Source organism: Herpailurus yagouaroundi, unplaced genomic scaffold (assembly GCF_014898765.1).
Source record: "Herpailurus yagouaroundi ecotype Mexico unplaced genomic scaffold, PumYag 211, whole genome shotgun sequence".
Taxonomy (NCBI): domain Eukaryota; kingdom Metazoa; phylum Chordata; class Mammalia; order Carnivora; family Felidae; genus Herpailurus; species Herpailurus yagouaroundi.
This window is the reverse complement of record NW_024412442.1, coordinates 3,615,350-3,642,474: the sequence shown is the minus strand read 5'-3', so window position 1 is coordinate 3,642,474 and position 27,125 is coordinate 3,615,350. Positions and strand designations below refer to the sequence as shown.

Here is a 27,125-nt window from a genome sequence, read left to right as displayed (position 1 = left end):
TGTGAAAACGGCACCTGTTTTTAAGGAGGTGGAGGGAAGGCCAAGCATTTCTGCCGTCGTGGGAGCCAGTGAAATGGAAAGGTGACTACAGCAACATAAAAGCAAAGGGGCAACCTCCACGCTGACGAGAAAGGAGAAAACACTGAGAGCAAAACAGAAACTGAGCAGGGCGGCGACAATGAAGGGAAAAAAAGAGAGAGAGAGTTTCTTCAGTGAATGTGGGAGCGCAGATAAAAGCAAGCAGATGTCTAAGGGGGCCTGGGCGGCTCAGCCGGCTACACCTCCAACTTCTTGGGCTCAGCTCACCATCTCATGGTGGAGAGTTTGAGCCCCGAATTGGGCTCCGTGCTGACAGCTTGGTGCCCACTTTGGATCCTCTGCCACTCCCTGGCTTACACTCTCTCTCTCAAAAATAATCAACATTAAAAAAACAAACAAACAGAAAAGGCAAGCAGATTTCTAAAAGTAGCAGGATAATGTTTTCTTTATCACTTTGTGAAAATATCTGAAATAATATTCTAGAGCTAGTAAAGCTATCTTAGCCCATTTACCCCTTTTAAAAGTATGGAGAATCTAATTTCACTTAAACATGAAAACTTGAAAAAGGCTATGTTTAAAGCCCACAAGGAAAAAAGGAACAGTGAGCAAAATAATAGCTTTTAAAACATCAAGGCGTTTGAAAAAATATTCAAGCTGTATTGTAGTATGTTGAAACAAACTAAAATTATTTAGGAAAAAAGAGAAACCGTGAAAGAAAAATGTGTATCAGAATTTAGAAAAAATCAAATTAAAATCTTAAAAATATTTAAATGTAGGGGCGCCTGGGTGGCGCAGTCGGTTAAGCGTCCGACTTCAGCCAGGTCACGATCTCGCGGTCCATGAGTTCGAGCCCCACATCGGGCTCTGGGCTGATGGCTCAGAGCCTGGAGCCTGTTTCTGATTCTGTGTCTCCCTCTCTCTCTGCCCCTCGCCCGTTCATGCTCTGTCTCTCTCTGTCCCAAAAATAAATAAACGTTGGAAAAAAAAAGAAAAAAATATTTAAATGTAATTAATAGAGATATTAATGAGATATGAGATAAAGGGATATAAAAGATAGGAGAATATTCATCATTTATATAGTAGTGGTCTCCTATGATGAAAACCGAGTTAGTGAAGCAAAAATATTTTAAAAATTAGAATTGAAATGTTTTCTGAAATAAGAGTTGAATGCATATGCTATGTATATATGTAGAAAATGACTCAGAATAGCCAATTGCAAGACACATTCCAATAAAACTACTGAACTTTAAAGAAAAAGAGTAAATTCCTTGGAAATTCAGAAATAAGACAAACACTCACTTGGGAAAAAAAAAAAGTTTGTCATTATTCTTTTTGACAGTAATACTCCATGGAAGAAAAATCCAGAGTGAAATATTTAAGACCAATGAAGAGAATACGATTTGAGGCTTTTATATCTAATCAAATTACATTCAATTTCCAGGTCCATAGATAAACTGTCATTAATGCACAAAGATACAGGAAATGCCGTTCTTATAATCCTACTCTGAGGAGTCTATTACAGGATAAACTGTAGACAGTTCAATGACTGATTATCTTATTAACAGGGATAAAACAGTATTTCTTCAGATTAGAAATGTGGGAAAAGGAAGTGGATGAAACAGAAGCATTGCTCACAGGAGGAGATAAACAGACAGAAGAGGGGGAGGCCAACTGGATTATGTAAAGTAAAAGTAAGAGTCACAACAAAGGTCAAGTCCAGCCACAGCCTGGTTGGACACGTAGAATTTTGTTGGAGTACAGCCGCCATTTTGTTTACATACTGTCTCTCCCTTCTTTCAAGCTGCAACAGAACTGAGTAGTTCAACAGAGACCATATGGCCCATAAAACCCAAAACATTTGTTATTGTAGCGGTCACATTTGGAGTAGGAGAGTGAATCAGTGCATTATTTTGAAAACCAAGAAATAAAAGGGAAGAATCAAACATTTTTTTTCCCTGTCTTTCCTACAGGAGGAGGATGTTGGGGTGATTAAATATTTGATATGGAGAAGTTTCTCTTTATGGAAATATCTGGCTAATAAATGCAGAAGAAATGGAAGGAAGGAATGGATAGGAAATGACTATCGGGGTTGTAACCATCAGGAGAGTCACAGGGACTGCTGTGCCTCTTTAAGGAAGCAGTGAATATCACCTACAATTTATTTGTTAAAAACCAAAAAAAAAAAAAAACAAAAACAAACAAACAAACAAACAAAAAAAAACAAAACACCAACAACTAAAAAACCCAGAAAACAGTTAATCAAACAGGGCCTCTAGCTCTCACTACCATTTTACAGGAAATAAAGGAGACAGAACAAGATCTGAAGTGGCCCCTTGAAGGTTCAATAGTTGAAACCCACTCTTCAGAAATCTGGTTTCTTTTCCTTTGAATGTTTATTTATTTTGATAGAGAGAGAGCATGAGCCAAGGAGGGCAGAGAGATTGGGAGAGAGACAGAATCCCAAGCAGGATCCCTGCTGTCAGAGCAGAGCCTGACATGGGGCTCTAACTCACGAGCCATGAGATCATGACCTGAGCTGAAGTCTGACACTCAACTCACTGAGCTGCCCAGGCGCCCCCGAAATCTTTAACAAATAAACATCAGAGGGAGTCAAATCAGGTGGTGGTGGTGAAGCCTATAGTTTAACAGAGACACTTAACACCCTTTTCAACCAATCATAATAGATGGATCTAATTTTTTAATATGAATATTGACTAGATATTCAATGATATGGAGGGACTTTTATTAATTTTGGGGGATTAATAATGGTATTATGATTAAGTTTTGGGCCCTTATTTTTAAGAGACACACATTGAGATATTTTGCAGATGAAATATTGTGTGTCTGACCTGCTTCAATATAATAAGGGAGGGAGTGGGTGAGAGCATTTCTGGGGACTTGGTAATGAACTTGGGTAGTCGCCACTTGGAGAGTCATTATAATCCTCTCTGGAATTTTATGTATGTTTGAAATTTCTGCAGTAAAAGATTAGCATGTTTCCAATATTCCTAGGGTCAAAATTATGAAATGAGTTCTGAAATGGTCCTACTTTAAATATGAAATTGCATTTAAATATTAAGTTCAGTTACAGCATAGTTATAAAACTTACTTTGCAAACGATTTCATTAATAAATTCTTGGTAAAGGAATTATGATAAAATACTTCTTTAATGAATCAAATCTCCCTTCTTTATTACTTTATTCATATGACATATGGCTGAAGACCACGGGACAGCTACTTCTAAAGCAGGGATAAACCGTTAGACCATTAATTAATTAACCTAATTTACATAATGTTCTTATTTTTGCATAGCTAATGAACTAGAGGTTGATTATAGGCCATTAAGAGTCATTAATAAGTGAAACAGTGATTTAAATATATGAGTTTGTATTGCAGACTCACGAGGCAGAGGTCAGTCACGAAATGTTAATAACAATATTAAAAGCATCAGGCATTAAACAAACTAACATTTAGCTTTTAGACTTCATTCACTTCTGAGAGGCTAATTCAGGAACCTGATAACTGGTCTCAGTTCTACAGGCAAACTTGGGCACCTGTAAGAACACTAATGGGTACGTTAGCTAAATTTTTATTAGCCTTAGGTTTACATTAAAGTAACGAGAACTAGTTGTAACACACTCACATAAAAGTTATCGCTTTGTCTTTATTCCGAGAATTTGGAGCTGTTTCTTGAAAACTGCCAAGTTCTACGACCTATATATTTAGGTTTTTCTTTCTAAATCTGTTTCTTTTTTTTTCAAATAAAGATGGCAAATACAGTTTTCAAATAGCTTTCATATTTTTCTTAGTTGCAAGAAGGTAGTTTACATTATATAATTTAGAACCACTCTAACTTTCTGACTCCTGGTTTAGACAATTCAGTTGACAATTTGAAGCTTCCTCTATATTTTATAAAAATGTAATTGCCTGCAGCTTAAAGATTTTAAAAGCTGAAGAAACTGGTCTGCTATTTAAAAATTTTTTAGTGTTTATTTTTGAAAGAGAGAGAGACAGACTGTAAGCAGGGGAGGGTCAGAAAGAGAGAGGGAGACACAGAATCCGAAGCAGGCTCCAGGCTCTGAGTTCAGCGCAGAGCCCCATGAGGGGCTCAAACTCACAAATAGTGAGATCATGACCTGAGCTGGTCAGATGCTTAAACGACTGAGCCACCCAAGTGCCCCTGGCCTGCTATTTTTAAACAATTTGATTATGCAAGTGATGAATAATCGCCGAACACAACTTAATTCCTTTAATTCCAAAGGTACACCCTGTATAATCGGATTTTTTTTTTCAAATGACTTGGTTGTACCCTTACGAGCAAGGTGCAGCTCTCTACCTAGATCAGGAATCCTTATTGTCATGACCATCCACTACTGACCTGGAAGAGGAGATTCGAGGGCACATCGCCTGGTCTCCTTTCTCACACTGCCTGGAGCTCTCTCCCTCTGGCACCTGCATCCTGCTGGGGCCTCTCACTCACTCTTCCTTTTCCCTGCTCCCCCTTCTACAGAGGCTGATTTTTTTTCTTTTTTTTTTTTTTAATATGAAATTTATTGTCAAACTGGTTTCCATACAACACCCAGGGCTCATCCCAACAGGTGCCCTCCTCAATGCCCATCACCCACCCTCCCCTCCCTTCCACCCCCCATCAATCCTCAGTTTATTCTCAGTTTTAAAGAGTCTCTTATGGTTTGCCTGCCTCCCTCTCTTTTTTTTCCTTCCCCTCCCCCATGGTCTTCTGTTAAGTTTCTCAGGATCCACATAAGAGTGAAAACATATGGTATCTTTCTCTGACTGACTTATTTCACTTAGCATCACACTCTCCAGTTCCATCCACGTTGCTACAAAAGGCCAGATTTCATTTTTTCTCATTGCCACGTAGTATTCCATTGTGTATATAAACCACAATTTCTTTATCCATTCATCAGTTGATGGACATTTAGGCTCTTTCTGTAATTTACCCAAGAGATACCAGAGTACTGATGCATAGGAGCACTCATACCCCAGTGTTTATAGCAGCACTTTCAACAATAGCCAAATTATGGAAAGAGCCTACGGACGCTGATTGAAGGAGCACCAGCACGGGAAGGACCCGCAGCCAAAGGTCACTGTTTCAGAGTCCCATTTCATGCTCTCTCTGGGCCTCTGTTCTACCAATGGTTAGATTAGATTTTTCTCTGGTCTTCTATACTGGTAAAAAGGTGGTGTGATTATAAAAAGATGAACTCCCTGAAGTGCAAAGGAGTATTACCTGTGTGGATGGAAAAGACCAGCCTTTCTCTCGTTATTAGTAATATCTCCCAGAACCTCTGCTGGGTCCCTTCACAAATTGGCTTTACTTGCTCTCCTGTGCATCCCACAGACAGGTGTGGGAGAAAGATTTTGGAGTGAAAAGATGTGAGCTTCAATCTCCAGGTTTTCATTTACCTACAGTGTCATTTTTTAAAAAGTCACTTAACCTTTTCTTTATCTTGTCTTTGTAAAATAGGAATAATAATTTTCATCTCCTAGAAATGGATGTGAGTTAAATATCATGCCATGCATAATTTACGATATATGTTAGTTGCTGTTTGAAGATGCGTTTTCCACATTTTCCTTTGCACTTAAGAAAATCCGTAAGTACAAGAAGTCACACAATTCAGAGAATGTCGAACAATCCCCTCCCGTTAACAATACATTCCAGAGAGTTCGCCAGTCTTACAGTGAGACTGAGAATAAAGGTTATTCTAACAAAAGCGTATACAAAATTTGGAGGCAGCATGTTATTGCCTTGATATTTCAGGAGTATGAAATCGCTCCTTGTGCTGTCCTGCCTCAGCGGCTGAAGTGGACGTGGAGTCAGCCCCAAGCGCTGATGGTCTCCCAAGCTCTCCCCTGATAGCTTTCAGACATGTGTATTTCATTAGGAAATGAGCAGAAGCACCCCAAAATTCTTAAAAGTGCTGAAGTAACATGACTCACTTTTCGAAGGAACTCGGAGATTGGCGAGGACCACTTCCAGGGAATCAGCCTGGACGCGAAGCACATAGCTCGTTCTTGTCTCGTAATCCAGAGGGGCATTGACATAGATAACACCCGTGATGTTGTGGATTCCAAACAGACCTGCAGTTAAAACACAGCTTCTTGATCATTTCCCTCACACTATAAGAGGAAAATTAAAAAGTCGCTTTAAAAGCCCTGTGATTTTAAAAGCACTTCTTTTTTTTTAAGTGTATTTTTGAGAAAGTGAGTGGGGGAGGGGCAGAGAGAGAGAGAGAGAGAGAGAGAGAGAGAGACAGAGGAACTCTCAGGCAGGACCCATGCTGTCAGCATAGAGCCTAGTGCAGGGCTCGATCTCATGAACTGTGACATCATGACCTGAATTGAAATCAAGTGCCAGATGCTTAACCAACTGAGCCACCCAGGCGCCCCTAAATCACTTGTTGTAACAAGAGTAATGCATGAGGGGTGCCTGGGTGGCTCTGTCGGTTAAGCCTCTGCCTTGGGCTCAGGTCATGATCTCACTGTACATGGGTTCGAGCCCTGCATCAGGAGCTGTGCTGACAGCTCAGAGCCTGGAACTTGCTTCTGATTCTGTGTCTCCCTCTCTTTCTGAGCCTCCCCCACTCACAGTCTGTCTTTCAAAAATAAATAAATGTAATACGTAATACGTGAAAGTGACAGGAGGCTTTCACAAACTTCAGATTATCATCAGTGCATCCTTATGTGAATACCCTGATTTTCCAGTTACTTTGAGATTCTCCTAGAAATCAATGTCTCATCAGTCAATTACATTTGGGAAGCACTGCACACTCAATTAGTCACAGTAGATTTGGATGGTCCTCCACATCCTAGGGGGCATTAGACGTTGGTGATATTTAGGGAGGGGGCATAACAGCACAGTGGGAACAAAGAAGAAAGGCAGCAAGAAAAGTAAGATGTGAGCACTGGCTGCAGGGAGAGTGATTTCTAGTTAATGGTTGGTCATTGAAACACTTAGAATTTCCTTGAAAATTGCTTAACGGCATTTATTTATAGTCATTCATATAAATATTCAATATTGAATCTTTATGTACTTACTACATGTATATTGACTCTTTCCTGACCGCTTACGACATGCCTGGCCGTCCAGTTTATCAAAAGAGAAAAACAGGACAACAGGGAGACAACAGGAAGCACAAGCGGGGGAGGGGCAGAAAGAGAGAGAAAGAGAGAGAGAGAGAGAGGCACAGAATCCAAAGCAGGCTCCAGGCTCTGAGCCCAAAGCGGGGCTTGAACGCACAAACTGCGAGATCATGACCTGAGCCGTAGTCAGATGCTTAACCGACTGAGCCCCCCGCAGGCGCCCCAAATGTACCAATTACTTTTAAGTTGGAGAGGATTTTATTAGAAAAATGGGGTAAGTAGTAATTCAATCCGAAATGAATCTCAGAGCCCAGTTTGTTAATTTATGGCGAAAACAGAGACTGAGGATCCACTCACCGTCTTCGTTTCCTGAGACAATGGAGTACACGATACTCTGGTTGACGGCCGCTGCAGAAATGACACCAACTGTTGTGCCTCTGGCAGCAAGTTCGCTCACCGGAGGGGGTCTGCAGGTTTTAGAAGATGATTCATTTTTTACAGTCCATTTGTCAAGACAGAGTTTGGAATTCAATAATACAATGAGTTAGTTTAAGTGTGTCTGTGCGTTTATTTGCATAATACATTTTCTGAAGTTTTCATGGTACTCCCACATTGAGACGCCAGCCCTAAGAAACTGGGTTCAAAATGATGCAAATGATCTCGGTTACGAATGCCATGTCACCTGCGTTATTTTTAATTTAATTTAAAAATAAATTATAATAAAATAAAATTAAATTAAATAAATTATAATTAATATAAAAATAAAAATATAATTTAATTTCAGATACCATTTTATTATCTGCCAAACATTCTACAAAATTCTCTCTACTCGTTTCTCTACGGTACCTTCTGAACTGAAAGCCAGCGGTTCCGATCTGCTCCCTCAACTTGCTAAAGTGCAATGTTGCTCTTGTGTTGTTGACGTTAGCAAACTTAAGCAAATAGCTTCCAGATGACTCTTTCTAGCTCTTATTCTTGCTCGACCGGGGAGCTCTAACGGTTCTAAGAGTATGTGAACAGATGGTGTCACAAAACTCACCTTTCTCTTGAACTCACTTATTTCGCTCAACTGCAGCCATGTGATGCCCTCAGTATTGGGATTATTCACTTAATTTCCAATCTATATTTCCAACAACACATCTGATTCTCAAATTCTCCATTTTATTTTGCGATATCGGTCACTCTAACTAGGCTATCCTAGCTTTAATCGTAAGTTAATGAAAATAATCTCGCTTTTATAAAACACAGGTATTTATACTACCCAGATCCAACAGATTTAAAAAAAAAAAATGGCAACTGAGAGGTTTGGACAGCATCTCTGAATCTTTCTGTGGTCTAGCCAATCTACCTAGTACACACAACTTCTGTAACCTTCCTCATCTTTCCTCCAGCTGACAAGACGAACCCTGCTGTCATTTGTTCCACATGACTTTTTCTTAGGATACTTACTCTTCTAATATCACTGCTTATTTTTTTCTCCATGCTCTCAATTCTTCTCATCTGGATTACACTGTGTGGTTACCCTGTGCGGTCACTGAGCCCTTTGATAACAAATCCTGAACTATAATAACATTCCGGAAAATTAATTCTATCCTACCCTTTATAAACATGTCCAGATTGCTGAGCTCTTTCCCCTTTAGTCCATATGCTCAGTTAAGCGACCTAAATGTAAATAAAGTGATCTCCTTTACAGACGCTTTAACCCTTAATGGGGGTCCATATATATTCACTATACGTTCAAGACCTACTTTTTTTTTTTTTTGCTAAAGAATAAACACTAACCTATATAACTTTTAATGAAAATGATAAAGTATGTATGTACACATGTATTTTATTCTCGCCTTCCTTTGTTACAGTATCCAAATGTCACTTTGGACAACGACACCTCCTCCATACCCCGTATAAGTGGTTGGGGTAAGGTCTCCCCAGGCCCCAGGGTGTATGGGTAGACTCATTATCCACCTCTGGCCACTGAGGGTACTTTTTCTCCTTTGCTCAGTGTTCATGTCTCCTGTAAAACCAATGGCAATCTTGCCCGGAAATTTTATTTTAAGTGCTAGAAAAAAATGTTTGCAAGAATTTTCATGTTTTTTGATGTTACCCTGTGAGAAGGTTCTTGTTGATCATGATACCAACACAAATGAAATAACCACAGGCTGGAAATAGATCCCTTGGACTAGTATTCTAAATGCTGCTGTACTTAACACGAGGTGAGTTCATCATTTCAGCCACTGAAACACATTGTCTTTTATCTGTGATTTCTATCATCTCCAACCAAAAATGTTCCCACTAATTAAAAAAGAAGATGTTTAGGTTAGAAAAGGAGACATTTGCCGAGGCAGATACTTGTAAAATAAGATATCTGAGATAACACAATTACATTCTATGAGCAATTTATGTACATGTGGGCACAGTGTCAGTTTAGAGAGATAAAGATGCCTCTGGTAATTTGAATGGAGACGGTAATAGTCTACCACAAAAAGGAGACATTTACCAAAGCGACACAAAGGCTGGTTTCGATGGGGCTTTTGTATGACACTTTCGTAGGATATTTCAGATGATAAAGGAGACTTTTAAATGATTTGCTGTTTGTCCCATTGCTTAGTGATTGACCATGGTAGCTGTGAAGTCAAACACCTGGAAAGGACTAAAATCAGAGAGTCATGGAAACACGATCGTCTCCAAAATGGACCTCAATGATCGCTCCCCCTGGTATTCCTTCCTTTGTCTCACCCGACAGCCAGGCTGTGGCTGGATGTGAATCAACAGAACAAGGCAAAGAAAATGAGTTGTCACCCCAGTGATTCCATTACATAAGACTGTAGATTGTAGGCTCTGACTCCCTCCCTCGCTGGATTGGATGAAGGGGACAGGGAACTGAGAGTGATGTTGCCACCACTCAGCAAGGAACTGAGGCCCTCGGCCCAACATCCCTCTCAACTGAATTCTACCACCAACCACATGAGTTCAGAAGCAGCCCTTTCTCTAGTCAAGCCTCACAGGAGACAGTACTCCTGGCCACCACCTCGATTCAAGCCTGGGTGCGACTATGAAAACAGAACACAGGCAACCTAATTTTGACCTTCAAAAACTTCAAGACGATATATGTGCTGTTTTCACTCATCACGTTTGTAAAGATAAGGCCACGTGCAAGAATAATGGACACACGTGGCTTGAATGTTAGGAGCAATGAGTTGTCAATGTATGAAGATCTTAATGTTGACATAAGAAATGTTGACATAAGAAAATGCTGACATAAGAAAACACACGTCCGCCATATTCTGGGGTGACCTTCATAAACTGAATTTCCTCTCGTGGAAGTAACATTGCTTAAATTGTTTGCTTGTCTATCTTGTTACTACTCAAGAGCTGAGAGCTAAGTTTTATACTTCCTATAATTAATTTCTTGTCTGATTCTTATAAAGTACAGAAATATAAAGTCTGCAGCTAATGTACCTTCAGCTTTAACGTTAGAAAAATGCCACCTTCATTTCAAACTTTAAAAACAACATTTCGGGGTGCCTGGGTGGCTCAGTCGGTTGAGCATCCGACTTCAGCTCAGGTCATGATCTTGCGGTCTGTGATTTCAAGCTCCCTGTTGGACTCTGTGCTGACAGCTCAGAGCCTGGAGCCTGCGTCGCATTCTGTGTCTCCCTCTCTCTCTGCCCCTCCCCCACTCATGCTCTTTCTCTCGGTCAAAAATAAATAAACGTTAAAAAAAAATTCAGGGGCACCTGGGTAGCTCAGGTCCTGGGGACCCTTCCTAGACATCTTCAGTCAAGCTGGGTCTCTGTCCCCCCAGGAGATACAGATAAGAGCACTGTAATGACAGTGGTTCTATCTTTAACAGATATGGGCCGTGAACACTGGAGACACTGATGGTTTCATCCCTTTAAAACACCTCCAGGAAGGACCTCCAGAGACTCTTCCACAGCGGTGGATCCCAGCGGGGTTGGATGCCCATGGGTACCGCCACACCCCACCATGGAGCCTGGCTGTGATTTATCCCCCGAGGCCAACACTTCGGGCTTTCTTGGGCATTTTAAATAAAACCTCCAGATTCTGAATACAACTCCAACATCACCTAAACTAGCTCTTAAACAAAGCCTAAATCATATTTCAATTTAAGAAGCTCAGGTGTGAGAGATATCAAATTTACATGTGATTCGGTCATTAATCTCACTATTCGCATTCTCCTTGCCTCCCCTAAATTTTACATGTAAAACGGCTGTATACTTTTTGACACCACATTTTTTTTGTTTTTTTTTACAGCAGTTTTCTTTTTTTATAATTCAATTTTTTTTCTAAGTTTATTTATTTATTTTGAGAGAGAGACAGAGAGGGAGAGTGAGAGAGACAGAGAATCCCAAGCAGGCTCCACACTGTCAGCACAGAGCCCAACACGGGGCTCAGATCCACAAACCATGAGATCATGACCTGATCAAGAATTGGATGCTTAACGGACTGAGCCACCAGGCGCCCCCAGAGTGGTTTTAGATTTCCTGCAAAGTTAAACAGAAAGTATAGAGATTCGATATGCACTCCCACCCCTAGTTGTCCATATTATTAACACCCTGCATTAGTGTGGCTCATTTGTTAAAACTGATGAGCCTGTACTGATACATAATTATCAAGTAAAGTCTTATGTTGACATGAGGTTGTTCTTGCCTTGTATACTTCTATGGGTTTAGACTGATTTATAATGTCATATAGCCATCACTACTAATCATACACAATAGTTTTGGTGACGTCAATTTCTCCTTTTCTTCAGTTATTCATCCCTCCTTCTGCCTGAACCTCTGGAAACCACTGATCTTTATACTGTCTGTGTACATTAATGTTTATTTTTTGAGAGAGAGACAGAGCATGAGATGGGGAGGGGAAGAGACACAGAGAGACACACACACAGAATCCAAAGTAGGCTCCCAACTCAGGGCTTGAACTCATGAACCATGAGATCGTGACCTAAGCTGAAGTCAGATGCTCAACCTACTGAGCCATCCAGGTGCCCCAGTGCCATTCTATTTTTACTGCTTACATAATGTTTTGTACTAAAAAATTTTTTTTTAATCTTTATTTTTGAGAGAGACAGAGTGCAAGCAAGGGAGGGGCAGAGGAGAGGGAGACACAGAATCCAAAGCAGGGTCCAGGCACTGAGTTGTCAGCACAGAGCCCGATGCGGGGCTTGAAGCCACAAACTGTGAGATCACGACCTGAGCCAACCGACGCTTAACCAACGGAGCCACCCAGGCACCCTGACTGTCTGTATACTTTTGCCTTTTCCAGACTGTCATATAGCCAGACTCATACAGTACATAATCTTTTTTGGACCAGCTTGTTTCCTTCACAATATGTACTTGAGCTTCCCCTGTGTCGTTTGGGGGCTTTATATTTTTATTGCTCAGTCACATTAGACTATAAGAATGTACAACGAACAGCTGCTTTTGAATAAGAAGAAAATTGATCAAAATAACTCCAAACTTATCGTTTAGAAATCAATCTTTGCAGATGAAGTGGAATCCAGAAAAGTTAATTGATACATAATTTATATGCAAAATACTTATAATTTTGTTATGGATGCATAAATTAATACATAGATAGATATCTGTTTAATGTTTCAAATTGGTTATTTGAAAATATAGATGAGAATAAATCTCTCTCAATTAAATACATTTTAACATATCTGAATCATCTGAATAATGGCTACATAATTACAGATTTTGCAGTTTTCAATGGCAGACCCAGTTTTTACAGTATAAATATAGATGAAACAATTATTTTATAATTTAAAATCTACTTTTATTGTCGGGTTCAAGAAGTAACAGTAAAAGTAAATGTTATATGTGTTACATAAAGCTCCTAATTATTTTAAATGCTGTGCAGTTTAGGATATAAAAGTGTGTGTAAATAGACGCTATAAAATTTCACTGGGATTCAATCTCGCTCTATTGCTTTCTTTCTACTGAGAGACAAATCTAATTTATTTTGACATGTCTGAATTCAATATATTTGCAAATCAGTGTCAATTAAGGAACTGTTTTTATATCTACTATAAGGGCATTTAATGAAAATAGGAAGGAAAAAAAATCCACTGGAACTCCTATTATTTGTAACCTTGGAGTAACTGCATCAGGGTGATCTGATTTTAAATATTTAACCAAGACAAGTGGTTTTAAAAGAACATGAATCAGGAGAGAAATGGCTGCTTTCCCAGTACTTTTACGGTGGGTTATAGAAAAGAAGATTAGTAAAGGACCAAGTGATTAGAAACTGCTTTTTGTTTTTTGTTTTTTGTTTTTTTTTTACATCTTTTCCAAAGCGTACTTGCTCTTTAAGAGTTTGGGTTCTTGGGGCGCCTGGGTGGCGCAGTCGGTTAAGCGTCCGACTTCAGCCAGGTCACGATCTCGCGGTCTGTGAGTTCGAGCCCCGCATCAGGCTCTGGGCTGATGGCTCAGAACCTGGAGCCTGTTTCCAATTCTGTGTCTCCCTCTCTCTCTGCTCCTCCCCCGTTCATGCTCTGTCTCTCTCTGTCCCAAAAATAAATAAACGTTGAAAAAAAATTAAAAAAAAAAAAAAAGAGTTTGGGTTCTTTTCAGATCCATGAAGTGTCTCCATGTTGAAGACAAGCAAACCTAAGCCCTGAGTAGTAACAATCCCTCAAGTCCAGAAAACTATCTGAAATCCAAACCTGCAGTCTCAGGTGTGTGTCTTCCTTGGTTTCATTTATTATTCTCATTAACAGACCTTTTCTAATCTCTCTTAGTCACTGGTTCCCAAACTTAAAAGAATTAGCTGAAGAACTTATTAAATTTTCAGATCTTCAAGGCACCTGGGTGGCTCAGTCTGTTAAGTGTCCGACTTCAGCTCAGGTCATGATCTCACAATTGGTGGGTTCAAGCCCCACATCGGGCTCAGGGCTGACAGCTCAGAGCCTGGAGCCTGCTTCGGATTCTGTCTCCTTCTTTCTCTGCCCTTCCTCTGCTCACACTCTGTCTCTCTCAAAAATAAATACACATTTTAAAAAATAGTAAAATTTTCAGATCTCCTGGATGTTTAAAGATTCTGATTTAGTAGGTCTATGGGGTCAGACCAAGGAATATCATTTATAAAATTCTGGCCCTCATACTTACTACCTATGGGACCCTGAAAAAATTCTTACCTTTCCTGTTCTTATTTCTTCACCTGTAAAGTGGGGACATTACTTACTTAGAAAATTGTGGCGTGTACTAAGTGACACATGCACAAAAAGCTGTCCTTAAACCTAGCACATCGTAAGTACTCCATAAATTATAGCTTTATTAATACACTATTTTATGGGCTATACATCTGGAAGTTTAGCATAAACATTATAATGATATACAAGCTTGTCTTACAGACAGGAACAATAGAAAATAAAACTTAAATACTTTCCAGCAAAAGAAGTCACTAACGAAGCACCTAAGACAACTTATTAAATGGGTGCGAATACTTGCAAACGATATATCCATAAGGAGTTAATATTCAAAATACATAAATAACTTCTACATCTCAACATCAAAAAAGAATAATCTAATCTAAAAATGGGCAAACTAATAGACTTTTCTCCAAAGAAGATATACTAATGACCAACAGGTATATGAAAAGATGCTCAACATCACTCGTCAGGGAAATGCACATCATAACCATGACGAGACATCACTTCACACCTGTCAGAATGGCTAAAATCAACAACACAAGAAAGAGCAGGTGCTGGTGAGGATGTGGAGAAAGGGGACCCCTTGTGCACTGTTGGTGGGAATGCAAACTGCTGCAGCCGCTCTGGAAAACAGCGTGGAGGTTCCTCAAAAAATGAACAGCAGATACATGAGAGTGATGAATCACTGAATTCGACTCCTGAAAACAGTATTACCCTATATATTAACTTATTACAATTTAAATGACAATTAAAAAAAAGCGTATGTCTGAATATTTTTAAAAGTAAGGATTTTGGACTGAAGATCAAAAATTACTTGGTTTGGCCCTAGATTCAAGTATGACTCCCACTTTTTTCACATTTAGATCTCCTGAAAAATACTCAGATGGCCTCCTTTCAATCGTAAAGAGACAGTCACATCAATGCTTCTGCTATAGGACACTTATGAGGATTTGCTACGGTAACTCACTACACCTGCCCTCACCTTCCTGCATAGTTCTCAGAGCTTGAACTATGCCACTTGATGTTTCAAAATAAAGGAGTGCATTTCTTCTTGTTTTCAAAAAAAAAAAAAAAAGAGAGAGAGAGGGAGAAAAGAAAAACAGAAGTACGGCAATGCCACATCTGGGGTACACACACAAAAGAAAAGAAATCACTATTTTGGAGAGTTATTTGCACTCCCATATTTACCGCAACAATATGGTTTACCATAGCAGTTTGCTTATCACAGCCAAGACGTGGAGACGACCTGTGTGTCCACTGGTGGATGAATGGATAAAGAAAAAAAAAACCACGTATTTTATATTACTGGCTTCCGCTTTGGAAAACTCGCAGTTGTAAATGATTTCTCTGCCTCTCTGAGATGTAAATCTTTTAAAAAGCCAGGACTGTTTCCCTCAAGGACCTGAGTTTGAAACATCATCATGAAGGGAAATAGAGGTCCTGACTCCCACAGGGTAGGATCTGGACTTGGGTGGCTATCACTCCAAATTGTGAGGGTTATGCAGTAACAGGTGATGGAGGCACATAGGAAAAACAAAATTCTGGTCACAAATACCAATCCAGGAGTTATCAAGCATTTATAGGACACCTAGCTTGAGCACAGTACTGTATTTATAGGTAGCAATGACCCTATGATTCATTTACCTGTGACAACCCCCAGTCGTGCCCATTGCCCTGGTTTAAATTATTGTAGTGTGTCCCCCTTTACTCTCATTAGTGTCCTACTTTGGGCAATAAATCATATGATCTTCACTGCATTGGACACCATAGGGATACAGTTAAGGGGGAAACGTAGCTCTCTCACTTAAATCTACATTCTACCCAGTGAGATGAAGCACATATGTACTCAGGTTTACTTCTTTCCACTTTGGATTCCATGTATTTTGCCATTAGTGTAGTAACTCCTGCTTTCCCTTGTTTGCAATCACCTGCACTATCTCTCCCTGTCAGTCTCTTGGTGTGTGTGTATGTGTGTGATTTCCTCTTAAATATGCTGTTTAGGGGTGACTGGGCGGTTCAGTCAGTTGAGTGGCCAACTTTGGCTCAGGTTATGATCTCACAGTTTGTGGGTTCGAGCCCCGCGTCGGGCTCTGTGCTGACAGATCAGAGGCTGGAACCTGCTTTCGATTCTGTGTCCCTCCCCTGTTCGTGCTCTGTCTCACTCTGTCTCTCAAAAATAAATAAATGTAAAAAAATAATTAAAAAAAATATGCTGTTTACTGGCCTAGAACCCCGTGTGAAAAGCTGACCAGAAACAACACAGGATGAGAAGATGAGGCAAAGGGCACAGCCACTGAGCTCCAGAGCACCTCGGAGATGCGCGACTTCGCCATTATAAATCGGTGATAAAAATGCCACGATTGTAAATCAACATTTCAGTCGTGCAAAAATCTGCTTTCCTGATGGAGTGGGGAAGCAGAGTGATCTTCCATGAAACACCTCTGCTGGTATCTCTTGCTTCACATCAGTCAGCGTCCTTGGAGTCTCCGTGATAACGAACAAGGTCGGTAGTGGGGCTCCTAAGAGCCTTCACATCTGCTCCCCTCCACCCAGGCCCTCCCCAAGATCCATCCTGACGCTCTATGTCAGATCTCTATTTTAGGAAAGTCTCCAGCTTCCCACCTTCTGGACCTGACTGCACACTGCTCTCTTCCTGGCACAGTCCTGCTTCATTCTTTAGCGCTGCTTTATCTGGGAGATTTTCATGTAGGTCTCACCTATGTCTGTCCCTCACCACTGTCCAGATGTGGCCCGAGCTGCCATTGTCCTTTGCGTGTCATCCCGTGGCTTTCTTTTGACTAAGCGGTCAAGTTTCTTTTTAAAGTTCCCATCTACCCTCATCACCTTTAGTCTGAGGTGCTCACCAAGGTTCAGCAGTTTCCCAGTGCTCCGGGAATGAAATGTCGCAGATTTCCGGGTCATGTCACAGCCCTGTCGCTGTCTCTTCTTCAACAACACTGACCTTCCCCCAATTCCTGGAATGTGTCCTCCTCCTGTCCAGTGAGAACTTCTTATTTCCTCCCAGTTCCTGAGCCCATCACTGCTTCCCATATTCACATGTCTGCCATTTCCAGGGAAATCTTCTCTCACGTCCTTTGTGGCTTGCCCCTGTGTGCTCTGTTGGAAGTGCCCATGGGGCCACGTTCCGTTCGTAGATGTCACGTGTCAGTTTGCAATTTTAACCTGATTGCTATGGTCATTGTTTTGTTCCAAAGGAGTGAGTTCCTCATCACTGGGGTGGCTGTTCCAGGATGTCCAAATGGGAGCTTATCTGAAACTGTAGGACTGTAACAGCTCACATGAGTTCTGCCTCTTGTATTCCCAGCAAAAGACCAAGGTTTTGTGTTTGTTTCATTTTTTACTGAGAAAATTAGTGCACTTTTGTGCTCTGTGTGTGTGTGTGTGTGTGTGTGTGTGTTGCTGGAGACAATTACTTACACTTCGTTTTTTTTACTTTTAGTTTTTTGGCATAAGTCTGTACTTGTGTGCTGGCAGGGCACCAATAACATGTACATAATCAGCGTTGCTTCTATTCTCGCTGTGTATAAACTCATTTTTAAAAAATGTTTATGTTTTGATAGAGAGAGGGGTGGGAAGGCAGAGAGAGAGGGAGACACAGAATCTGAAGCAGGCTCCAGGCTCTGAGCTGTTAGGACAGCACAGAGCCCTAAGCAGGGCTCGAACTCCCAGACTGGGAGATCATGACCAGAGCTGAAGTTGGATGCTCTACTGACTGAGCCACACAGCTGCCCCTCACTGTGTATAAACTCCTTGAGAACGATGCCTACATCTTAAAAATCTTTGCATGGCCAACACCTGGGACAAGCCTGTTAAAGAATGATATCACAGCTATTTTTTTAAGCATGTGCTCTGTACTATGTTCTTCACAAAGCTCTTTGTCTCACATATAAATACTTACACAATATTTATATCTCTAGGAAAGCTGGCCTCAGGGAGCTTCAGTAACTTCATCAAGTTCAACCAACACCTGCCATCCAGCAGCCATGATTCAAACCTTGGCATTGTTGTGTCATTTTGCCTCATACAAGTTTGCATTAATTATTAATAAAATAAAAATAATGTGCCCTAGTATATGTTGCACTTGAACTAAAAAGTTCCCACAGATGTAATGCAATGAGAGAAGAATGGAATCTATGACAACACTCTTTGTATCTGAAAACTTGTTTTCAATTGTAAACAGTGGATTGAAACAATAGCCAAATTATGGAAAGAGCCTAAATGTCCATCAACTGATGAATAGATAAAGAAACTGTGGTTTATATACACAATGGAGTACTACATGGCAATGAGAAAGAATGAAATATGGCCCTTTGTAGCAACATGGATGGAACTGGAGAGTGTGATGCTAAGTGAATAAACCATATAGAGAAAGACAGATACCATATGGTTTCACTCTTATGTGGATCCTGAGAAACTTAACAGAAACCCATGGGGGAGGGTAAGAAAAAAAAGAAAGAGGTTAGAGTGGGAGAGAGCCAAAGCATAAGAGACTCTTGAAAACTGAGAACAAACTGAGGGTTGATGGGGGGTGGGAGGGAGGGGAGGGTGGGTGATGGGTATTGAGGAGGGAACCTTTTGGGATGAGCACTGGGTGTTGTATGGAAACCAATTTGACAATAAATTTCAAAAAAAAAAAAAAACAGTGGATTGATTGATTATTTAGTTATTTATTATAGAGGTTGGGGGGCACCAGAGAGAGAGAGAGAGAAAGAATCCCAAGCAGGCTCTGGACTCAATGTGGAACTTGTGGGGTCAATGTGGGGCTCAATCCCATGACCCCTGGATCATGACCCTGAGCCAAGATCAAGAATCAGATTCTAAACCAACTGAACCACCCAGGCACTCCTCTAAATAGTGGATTTAATTTTTTGAAGGATTGACTGATTGATTTAGAAGTGGGGAAGGGATAAAGGGGGAGTGAGAAAACCCCAAGCAGGTTCCGCACTGTCAGTACGGAGCCCAGTGTGGGGCTTGAACTCATGAACTGCGATCATGACCTGAACTGAAACCAAGAGTCAGTTGCTCAACCTACTGAGCCATCCGGACGCCCTGTCAGTGGATGTAGAATGAACTGCTCAAACCTGTGTCCTTTGTTGCTGGTGGGCTGGTTTCACTCTGCCATGTGAGCAAATGTCAGACTCTACTATAACCTTGAAGATGTGAAGGAGAATTAAATTCCATGCGGATACACAGGGAGCCTATGAAAGCAGTAATGAAGACCGCTGGAGCTACTCTTTCAGTAGTTAACAAGACAAAATCTATTACCTTTGAGGCAAGATTTTAGTAGTGCCATAAAAGCACAGGAAATGTTATCTTCAGGTAAAGTCAACTCTCATATTGGACAATAAATCTAAATTAAAATAGTAAACAACCCTAGCAAACAAGTAAGGCCCTCTGCATTTATTTTATATGATAGTAAGAGTTTTCAGATTGTTTTTTTCTTCTTTAGTTTTTGGAACCAAGACCAAAAGTTCTTCCTAAACTATTGTACTTATTGATTAACAATCTTTTCTCAAAGTCCCATGTCCAAACCTGTGCGGTTTATACGAGAATAATGGTAACACTCCTCAATGTAAGGTAACTTTAATTCTCTTGACTAATGGGACGGTCACCAGAGCAGCTCACCATTTCCTTGGCCATTGTGATAACATTGTTTTCATTTTTCACAGCATATAAAAACGGATTCCTGGATTTTAAATTACACTTTTTCTCTGTTTTTGCATATCAGGAGGTAGACTGTTAATCCTTTTTAGTTCTTCATAAAATCTACTCTTTTTATTCTTTAATATAAAGCCTTTTGAGAAACTTATTTTAGATATAAATGGTATGAGATTTTTGCATTGCCATTTATTATAAGATTAATTCAAATTGACCAGCAGAGTATCAATCTTTTACTTTATGAGGGAAACCAAAAAGATTATTTTCTTTATTCAAGGTATTTGAATTTTTGAAAGATGTCAAGATATTTATATGCATAATATTCTTATTTTGGACTTAATATATTAAATGTGAAGAACACTGGAAATTAAATATGACTCAATATTTTTCTAAGAGTTAGCAAATATCAACTTTTTCAAGAGGTTAATAAAAATACCTTAGGAACATTTGCCTCTTCTCTTTGGTATACATACAAATATAAATTTTGAATTTCTGTTTTTATGGAAATTACATTTTAAAACACAGGAATCCTTAAAAATGAATATAAATGTGGCATTAAATCACACAAAGTTTAATAATCAATGTTGATACACTTCCATTTTAAATAAATACCAAAGGTATGTCTATATTGTAGCATATCTGTTTGGAAAATTTGTAAATAATTGTCTATGGTAAAATTTTTGATAAATTGTATAAGGTACTGCATTTTTCATTCAAAATCAATATTCACATTTGGACTCCATGATCTATTCCAGACGCGCTGACCTTTCCATGATATTTACCTCTAGAACCGAGGACAAGTGAGTCCCTGTGTGTTTAGTCCATCATCCTGGGATGAAGGTCAAATATTCTTCGAATGCTAACTCACTTGACCTATAGGAGTCAATCTATTCTTAAGTAATATGTGTTTGAACTACTATGAGGATTTTGATGCTTCTGTCTGGATTAAATGAAAAGATAACATGAAATGTACTTTCTGACTATGACACTATGACTATTTTCCAGAAGAGCCAAGTAGATAATTGACTAAACCCTCTTATCAGATATGGCCACGTGGCAGCAATGAGAGTGCCCCAACAGATCTCCAGTTGCAGGAGGCGCCCTTGACCGAGGTTCCATTGCTGTGCCCTGAAGTCCACGGCTGTGTTTACGTGCAGGCCACGCTTCCTAGGTGCCCCTTCCTGATTGTGATTCAGAAAAGCGGAGATGCTAAGGTGGGTCCCTTCCTAGGAGACAATGGACTTCTCCAACTTGTGACTATCGTTTGAGGGATCCCTGATCATCATGCAGAACGTATTGAAATGACGCAGTGGCCACTTCAGTGGCACACCAGCCTAGGATGTTCTACACAAACTTCTGTCTTCTTCCCTTGAGGTCAGAATGAATGTGGTTTGAAGGTTCCCTAGGCTTACTCTGCTCTCTGCTCATTTCTCTCACAAAAGTATTTTCCCTAAAGAACCTGTTAAGTCTCATCTGGATTTTTAATTGCTAGGGGATGGACCAAAACTAACAGAGGAGATCACAGGCACTAAAGTTTAAGAGGGAGTATTAGTATTTCAGAAGATATAAATTAAATTTAAAATATCCATGGACATTTAGAAATCCAATTCTAGGGAAAGTAAAGACATTTAAAAAAATGTTTACTAAAGAGTCTTAATATATAATACAATAAGTATTAATATATAGAAATATTAAAATAAAGAAGAATAAATTGAATAGATTTACTATAAATTGATTTTTGTAGAGACAAAAAAGAAAATCTTAAGGGTTATAATTAGCCATTATGTAAATATTATAACGAGGAGGAAGAGTTTGTCATATGTTGTAAGATACACTAAACTAGTATAAGAAACTGTAATTCACATTTATTTCAGGTCAGCAACCACATGGTTAATATAATTTTTTTTTATCACATTAATGGCAGACGTTGCCAAGTATACAGAACTCTTTTTCCCAATAAGAATGATCCCTGTCAAGATACCTGCTAATAATTGATAGGAGGGCATTATTAGTCACCTGTTTTAAATGAGGAGTTTAGCTCAGTTTCAGACAAAGGGCAAGAGGACATGCCACCCCAAAATATGCCACTTTGTCCTATTGATTATTTTGAGCTGTAGGCACTCAAATGATAGCAAATACAAGGAGATGCTTTTCTCTGAGCTACACTTATCTGCCTAAAGACAGATAGATCCTCCAAAAGGAGCTCAAATGTCATGGATCCCCTCCCCAGGAGTGTCACTGACCAGGGAAATGGAGTCGCCACAGGAGAGGACATGTAAAGATGGACACACCAGCAATCGATTCTTTCAGGGCCCACCCCTCTTTCCTAAAAATCAGTTACTCTTCCCTGAGAGGCCTTTACCCCCCTCCCCGTCCCCTGTTAAGATGGTATTTGATCCTGAAGTTTAAAGCCACCTGTTTGTGTTACTTATCTTTCCTGGGTGTCTCTCATGTGTACATGAAGTATGCATGTTAATAGACTTCTCCTTGTTTTTCTTTTGTTAATCTGTCTTTTGTTACAGGAATCTCAGTCAAGAACTAGAAAGGAGAGAGGGAAAATTAATTTTTTTCCCCTACACAGTCATACTACTTGCAAGAGGAAGCGGATGCTAAATCTGATGGAGGTTCAGAGAAAAATGCATAGAACAAAATTAAAGGAACAAATATAATAACAATAATCTCCCCACAGGGAATACCTTCCCAATATCCACAATTACGTGAAGATTGAAAGGGTGAGTTCCTCACGACTTTGTGGCAAGGATATCAGAAAAAGCAATTATTAAATTATCAGGCTGACTACGTGATCCCTATGGGCAGTTTTGCCCATTACTGCCGTGCCCTCAAAAACAGAATTTTCATTAAGATTAACCTATTTCTCTGCTTCCAATGAGAATCAATCTGTGGAGAATGGTTTAAATTAAGAAACGATATTGCATAGGATATAGAGACAATCACTTGAATAGTAATAACTCAAAACTAATGATTATTTATGTAAGGTAGGGGCTAGTATTTGCATTGAATTCATTGCAAAACAAAAATGAAGCCATCTGGAGATACTTTGGACAAGAGAGAGGTTTTTTTTTTGTAATTTTTTTTTAACATTTATTTATTTTTGACACAGAGAGAGACAGAGCATGAACGGGGGAGGGTCAGAGAGAGGGAGACACAGAATCTGAAGCAGGCTCCAGGCTCTGAGCTGTCAGCACAGAGCCCGACGCGGGGCTCGAACTCACAAACCGCAAGATCATGACCTGAGCGGAAGTCAACCGCTTAAACGACTGAGCCACCCAGGCGCCCCCCCCTTTTTTTTTTTTTTTATAATTTTAGAGAGAGGAGTTTTAACAACAAAGGGTTAAGAGGTGCCACTGACTCTAAGAAATTTGTTTTGGGGCACCTGGGTGGCTCAGTTGGTTGAGCGTCAGACTTTGGCTCAGGTCATGATCTCACAGTTTGGGGTTCAAGCCCCGTGTTGGGCTCTGTACTAACAGCATGGGGCCTGGAGCCTGCTTTGGATTCCGTGTGTCCTTCTCTCTCTGCTCCTTCCCTACTCACACTCTGTCTCTCTCTCAAAAATAAATAAAGATTTAAAAAAAATTGTTTCAAGGAAAGAGGAATTTGTTTCAAGGAAAGGGAAAAGAAGGAATAAAAAATGATAACTTGAGGTACGAACTCTAAGAGACTGAAATTTCTGGCTTCTGGCGTCTCCTTGTTTGTCAAAAAGATGAACTGGAAGAACCACATAAAACAGAAATGACCCATGAAATGGAAATCTGTTACAATGTTGAAATTTTTGGCTGTGTGTTTGCCCCTAATAACACGAATGCGTGTTTATAATTTTGGAAATAAATGTTATACAGCCTGAAGAGGTCCATGCTGTTTAAAATTTTGAGAAGATTTCGGGTGTGGAGTTTGGTGAGCTCTTTATAGATTTTGGATACTAGCCCTTTGTCCGATATGTCATTTGCAAATATCTTTTCCCATTCCGTTGGTTGCCTTTTAGTTTTGTTGGTTGTTTCCTTTGCTGTGCAGAAGCTTTTTATCTTCATAAGGTCCCAGTAATTCACTTTTGCTTTTAATTCCCTTGCCTTTGGGGATGTGTCGAGGAAGAGATTGCTACGATGGATAAAGAAATTGTGGTTTATATACACTATGGAATACTACGTGGCAATGAGAAAAAATGAAATATGGCCTCTTGTAGCAACGTGGATGGAACTGGAGAGTGTGATGCTAAGTGAAATAAGCCATACAGAGAAAGACAGATACCATATGGTTTCACTCTTATGTGGATCCTGAGAAACTTGACAGGAACCCATGGGGGAGGGGAAGGAAAAAAAAAAAAAAAAAAAAAAAAAGAGGTTAGAGTGGGAGAGAGCCAAAGCATAAGAGACTGTTGAGAACTGAGAGCAAACTGAGGGTTGATGGGGGGTGGGAGGGAGGAGAGGGTGGGTGATGGGTATTGAGGAGGGCACCTTTTGGGATGAGCACTGGGTGTTGTATGGAAACCAATTTGACAATAAATTTCATATATAAATAAAATAAAATAAAATAAAATAAAATAAAATAAATAAATAAATAAATAAATAAATAAAATAAAATTTTGAGAAGAATTCAGTGTTTTCTGGAAAATATAAGTGTTTATTCAATGACAAAGAGAAGAAGCAAATGATGTTTCGATTCTCCATTGAACCTAATTAAGTGACCCAAGGAGACACGGAAAAGGCCATGGAGTGAACAAAGTAAGTCTGTTTCAAGTACTAACTATAACCGTATAGGGACCAAACAGAAATAAGTGCATAGTTTGCTTAAGAACTGGTGTAAATCTGGCCATTATAAAAGCACACACATATCTGTATGGGGCAAATTGCTTTCTCATTAAGAGATGTCTCCTAGCCTTAAAAATGACTTGAAGGCAGCCCATTAGGGAATAACTTCAGTTCACAGGATTTGAGGAAAAAACAAAATTAAATCTTTCCTCAGCACATATAAAACATCCCAATATTATACACTGTACACAAGAAAAGAATGTGAGAATTTTCTCTTCTAGTCTCGACAGGCTAAATTATGTCCCTTAATACGGGGTGGTCTTTGTAGAATTCTTTCAAAAACTTTATAAACTTCATTATTTCATTTTCAAAGAACCATTAGCAGAAAGTGAGGAAGTTTTTAAATAGGAATCGGGAACAGAGACACAAGAGAAAGGGGGGTGGGCTGACATTTAGTTATACTGCTACTTGTACGTTGGTTAGCTAACCTGCTAATTATCTGCTATCAGAAACTTAGCAGGCAGTCCAGGAAGCTTTTCCTTTGGTAAATACCGAAGTATTTACTATGATGTTTGTTATTTGTTGGTTCCTACTTGTACAATTTTAGACGAGGTAACAATAGGTCTATTTTTGCACTCCTGCAAGGAGGCAATTACCAGTAACTGGATATTTAAATGTTTTGAATGCCATAAAAAGAATAATGCATTCTGTGTCTCTGTCGATGTAGAACTGCTACACTGGGAAATGTTTCAGCAAATAGTAAATGTCTCCTCTCAAACCTCTTTGATAGTCTCTACAAAGGGAGTTTACAGTTCGTGACTCTCACTTACACTCTGCCATAATGCTTTCTTTTTCCTTGTGATCAGGACTATTACAGTTCTCAGGAACAGGGAGAGAGTAATTAAGTGTAATCGGACAACCAAACTTTACTTTGAAGTCCAGAAAGGTTTGGTTTGGAATATGTGCTATTAACATTGGATGTGCTGAAATCACTAGAAATTATTTATTTATTTATTTATTTATTTTTTATTTTATTTATTTATTTATTTATTTATTTATTTATTTATTTTTATATATGAAATTTATTGTCGAATTGGTTTCCATACAACACCCAGTGCTCATCCCAAAAGGTGCCCTCCTCAATACCCATCACCCACCCTCTCCTCCCTCCCACCCCCCATCAACCCTCAGTTTGCTCTCAGTTCTCAACAGTTTCTTATGCTTTGGCTCTCTCCCACTCTAAAAAAAAAAAAAAAAAAAAAAAAAAAAAAAAAAAAAAAAAAAAAAAAGGGGTTAGAGTGGGAGAGAGTCACTAGAAATAATTTAAAACATTCCAAAATGTCCATCTGAGATTTTCTTTGAATTCAAACCAAAAATAGTACGCATTCTTTTGGGCTTTAAGAAAAATGTGATCTGTTTTACCAATACACATGGAGGAATAAGAATGTCTCTGTACCATTCCATGATGGGTTCACGTTCCCAATCTTACATGTTTTTAATGCAAAACAAGTCATATCAAGATGATATAGCAATAAAAGTCTGTAACTTGTCTAAAATTGCACATTCAATGTGCTAATTCTCCACCAACGCTATATTCCTTTTTCCCTCGGTAAGAGAGGTGGGACTGAGGTACGTGTGTCCAGCAAGGGACAGAAGTTGTCTGCCCTTTCTGAGCTGGCTGTGGACATTTGCCTGGATTTCTGAGATGGAACATGAGCTGAGGTGAAATGTGCAAGCCCTGCCTCGCGCCTCCCTTGGTTCAGGAAATATCCGGATGTGGACTTCCGCCCCCTTTCCCTTTCCAGGGACAAAAATGGCAATGACTGGAGTAATCCTGAAATAATGTTAAGGATGGAAGATCCTAAATTGGCACAGGTCCCTGATGACTGTGCGGAAGAACTGCATGAAGAGTTATCGCCAACCTGAAACACTCACTTTAGATGGTCATGTGAGCCTAAGCACATTTTTTGTTGCTGTTGTTCTTTAAGTTGTTGTAATTTAAGGGTTTCTTTTCACAGCCCTCTAACCTCCCCTCACTAATCTTATTATCCAAGATTTAATGACTGACCTTTACAAAAACAAGATAATTGGATTAGGGGAGAGGGTCAGTTTAAGAATCGAGTTCAGGGGCGCCTGGGTGGCGCAGTCGGTTAAGCGTCCGACTTCAGCCAGGTCACGATCTCGCGGTCCGGGAGTTCGAGCCCCGCGTCGGGCTCTGGGCTGATGGCTCAGAGCCTGGAGCCTGTTTCCGATTCTGGGTCTCCCTCTCTCTCTGCTCCTCCCCCGTTCATGCTCTGTCTCTCTCTGTCCCAAAAATAAATAAAAAAACGTTGAAAAAAAATTAAAAAAAAAAAAAAAAAAAAGAA

The 27,125-nt window shown here is 39.7% G+C and overlaps 1 protein-coding gene across 21 annotated transcripts in view; it reads right to left on the bottom strand.

The window, feature by feature from the left end:
• Positions 1-27,125, bottom strand: part of PCDH15 (protocadherin related 15) — a 1,259,847-nt gene that overhangs the window by 136,507 nt on the left and 1,096,215 nt on the right. For all 21 annotated transcript variants that reach the window (XR_005784343.1, XR_005784344.1, XR_005784345.1 and 18 more), the window contains 2 exons: positions 7,501-7,610; positions 6,001-6,141 (listed from right to left, as the gene is read on the bottom strand). Coding sequence is in view for 18 of the 21 variants with exons in the window: in XM_040454209.1 (XP_040310143.1) it covers positions 6,001-6,141; positions 7,501-7,610 (251 nt within the window). In the remaining 3 variants the exon portion in view is untranslated. The remainder of the gene's footprint in view (positions 1-6,000; positions 6,142-7,500; positions 7,611-27,125) is intronic.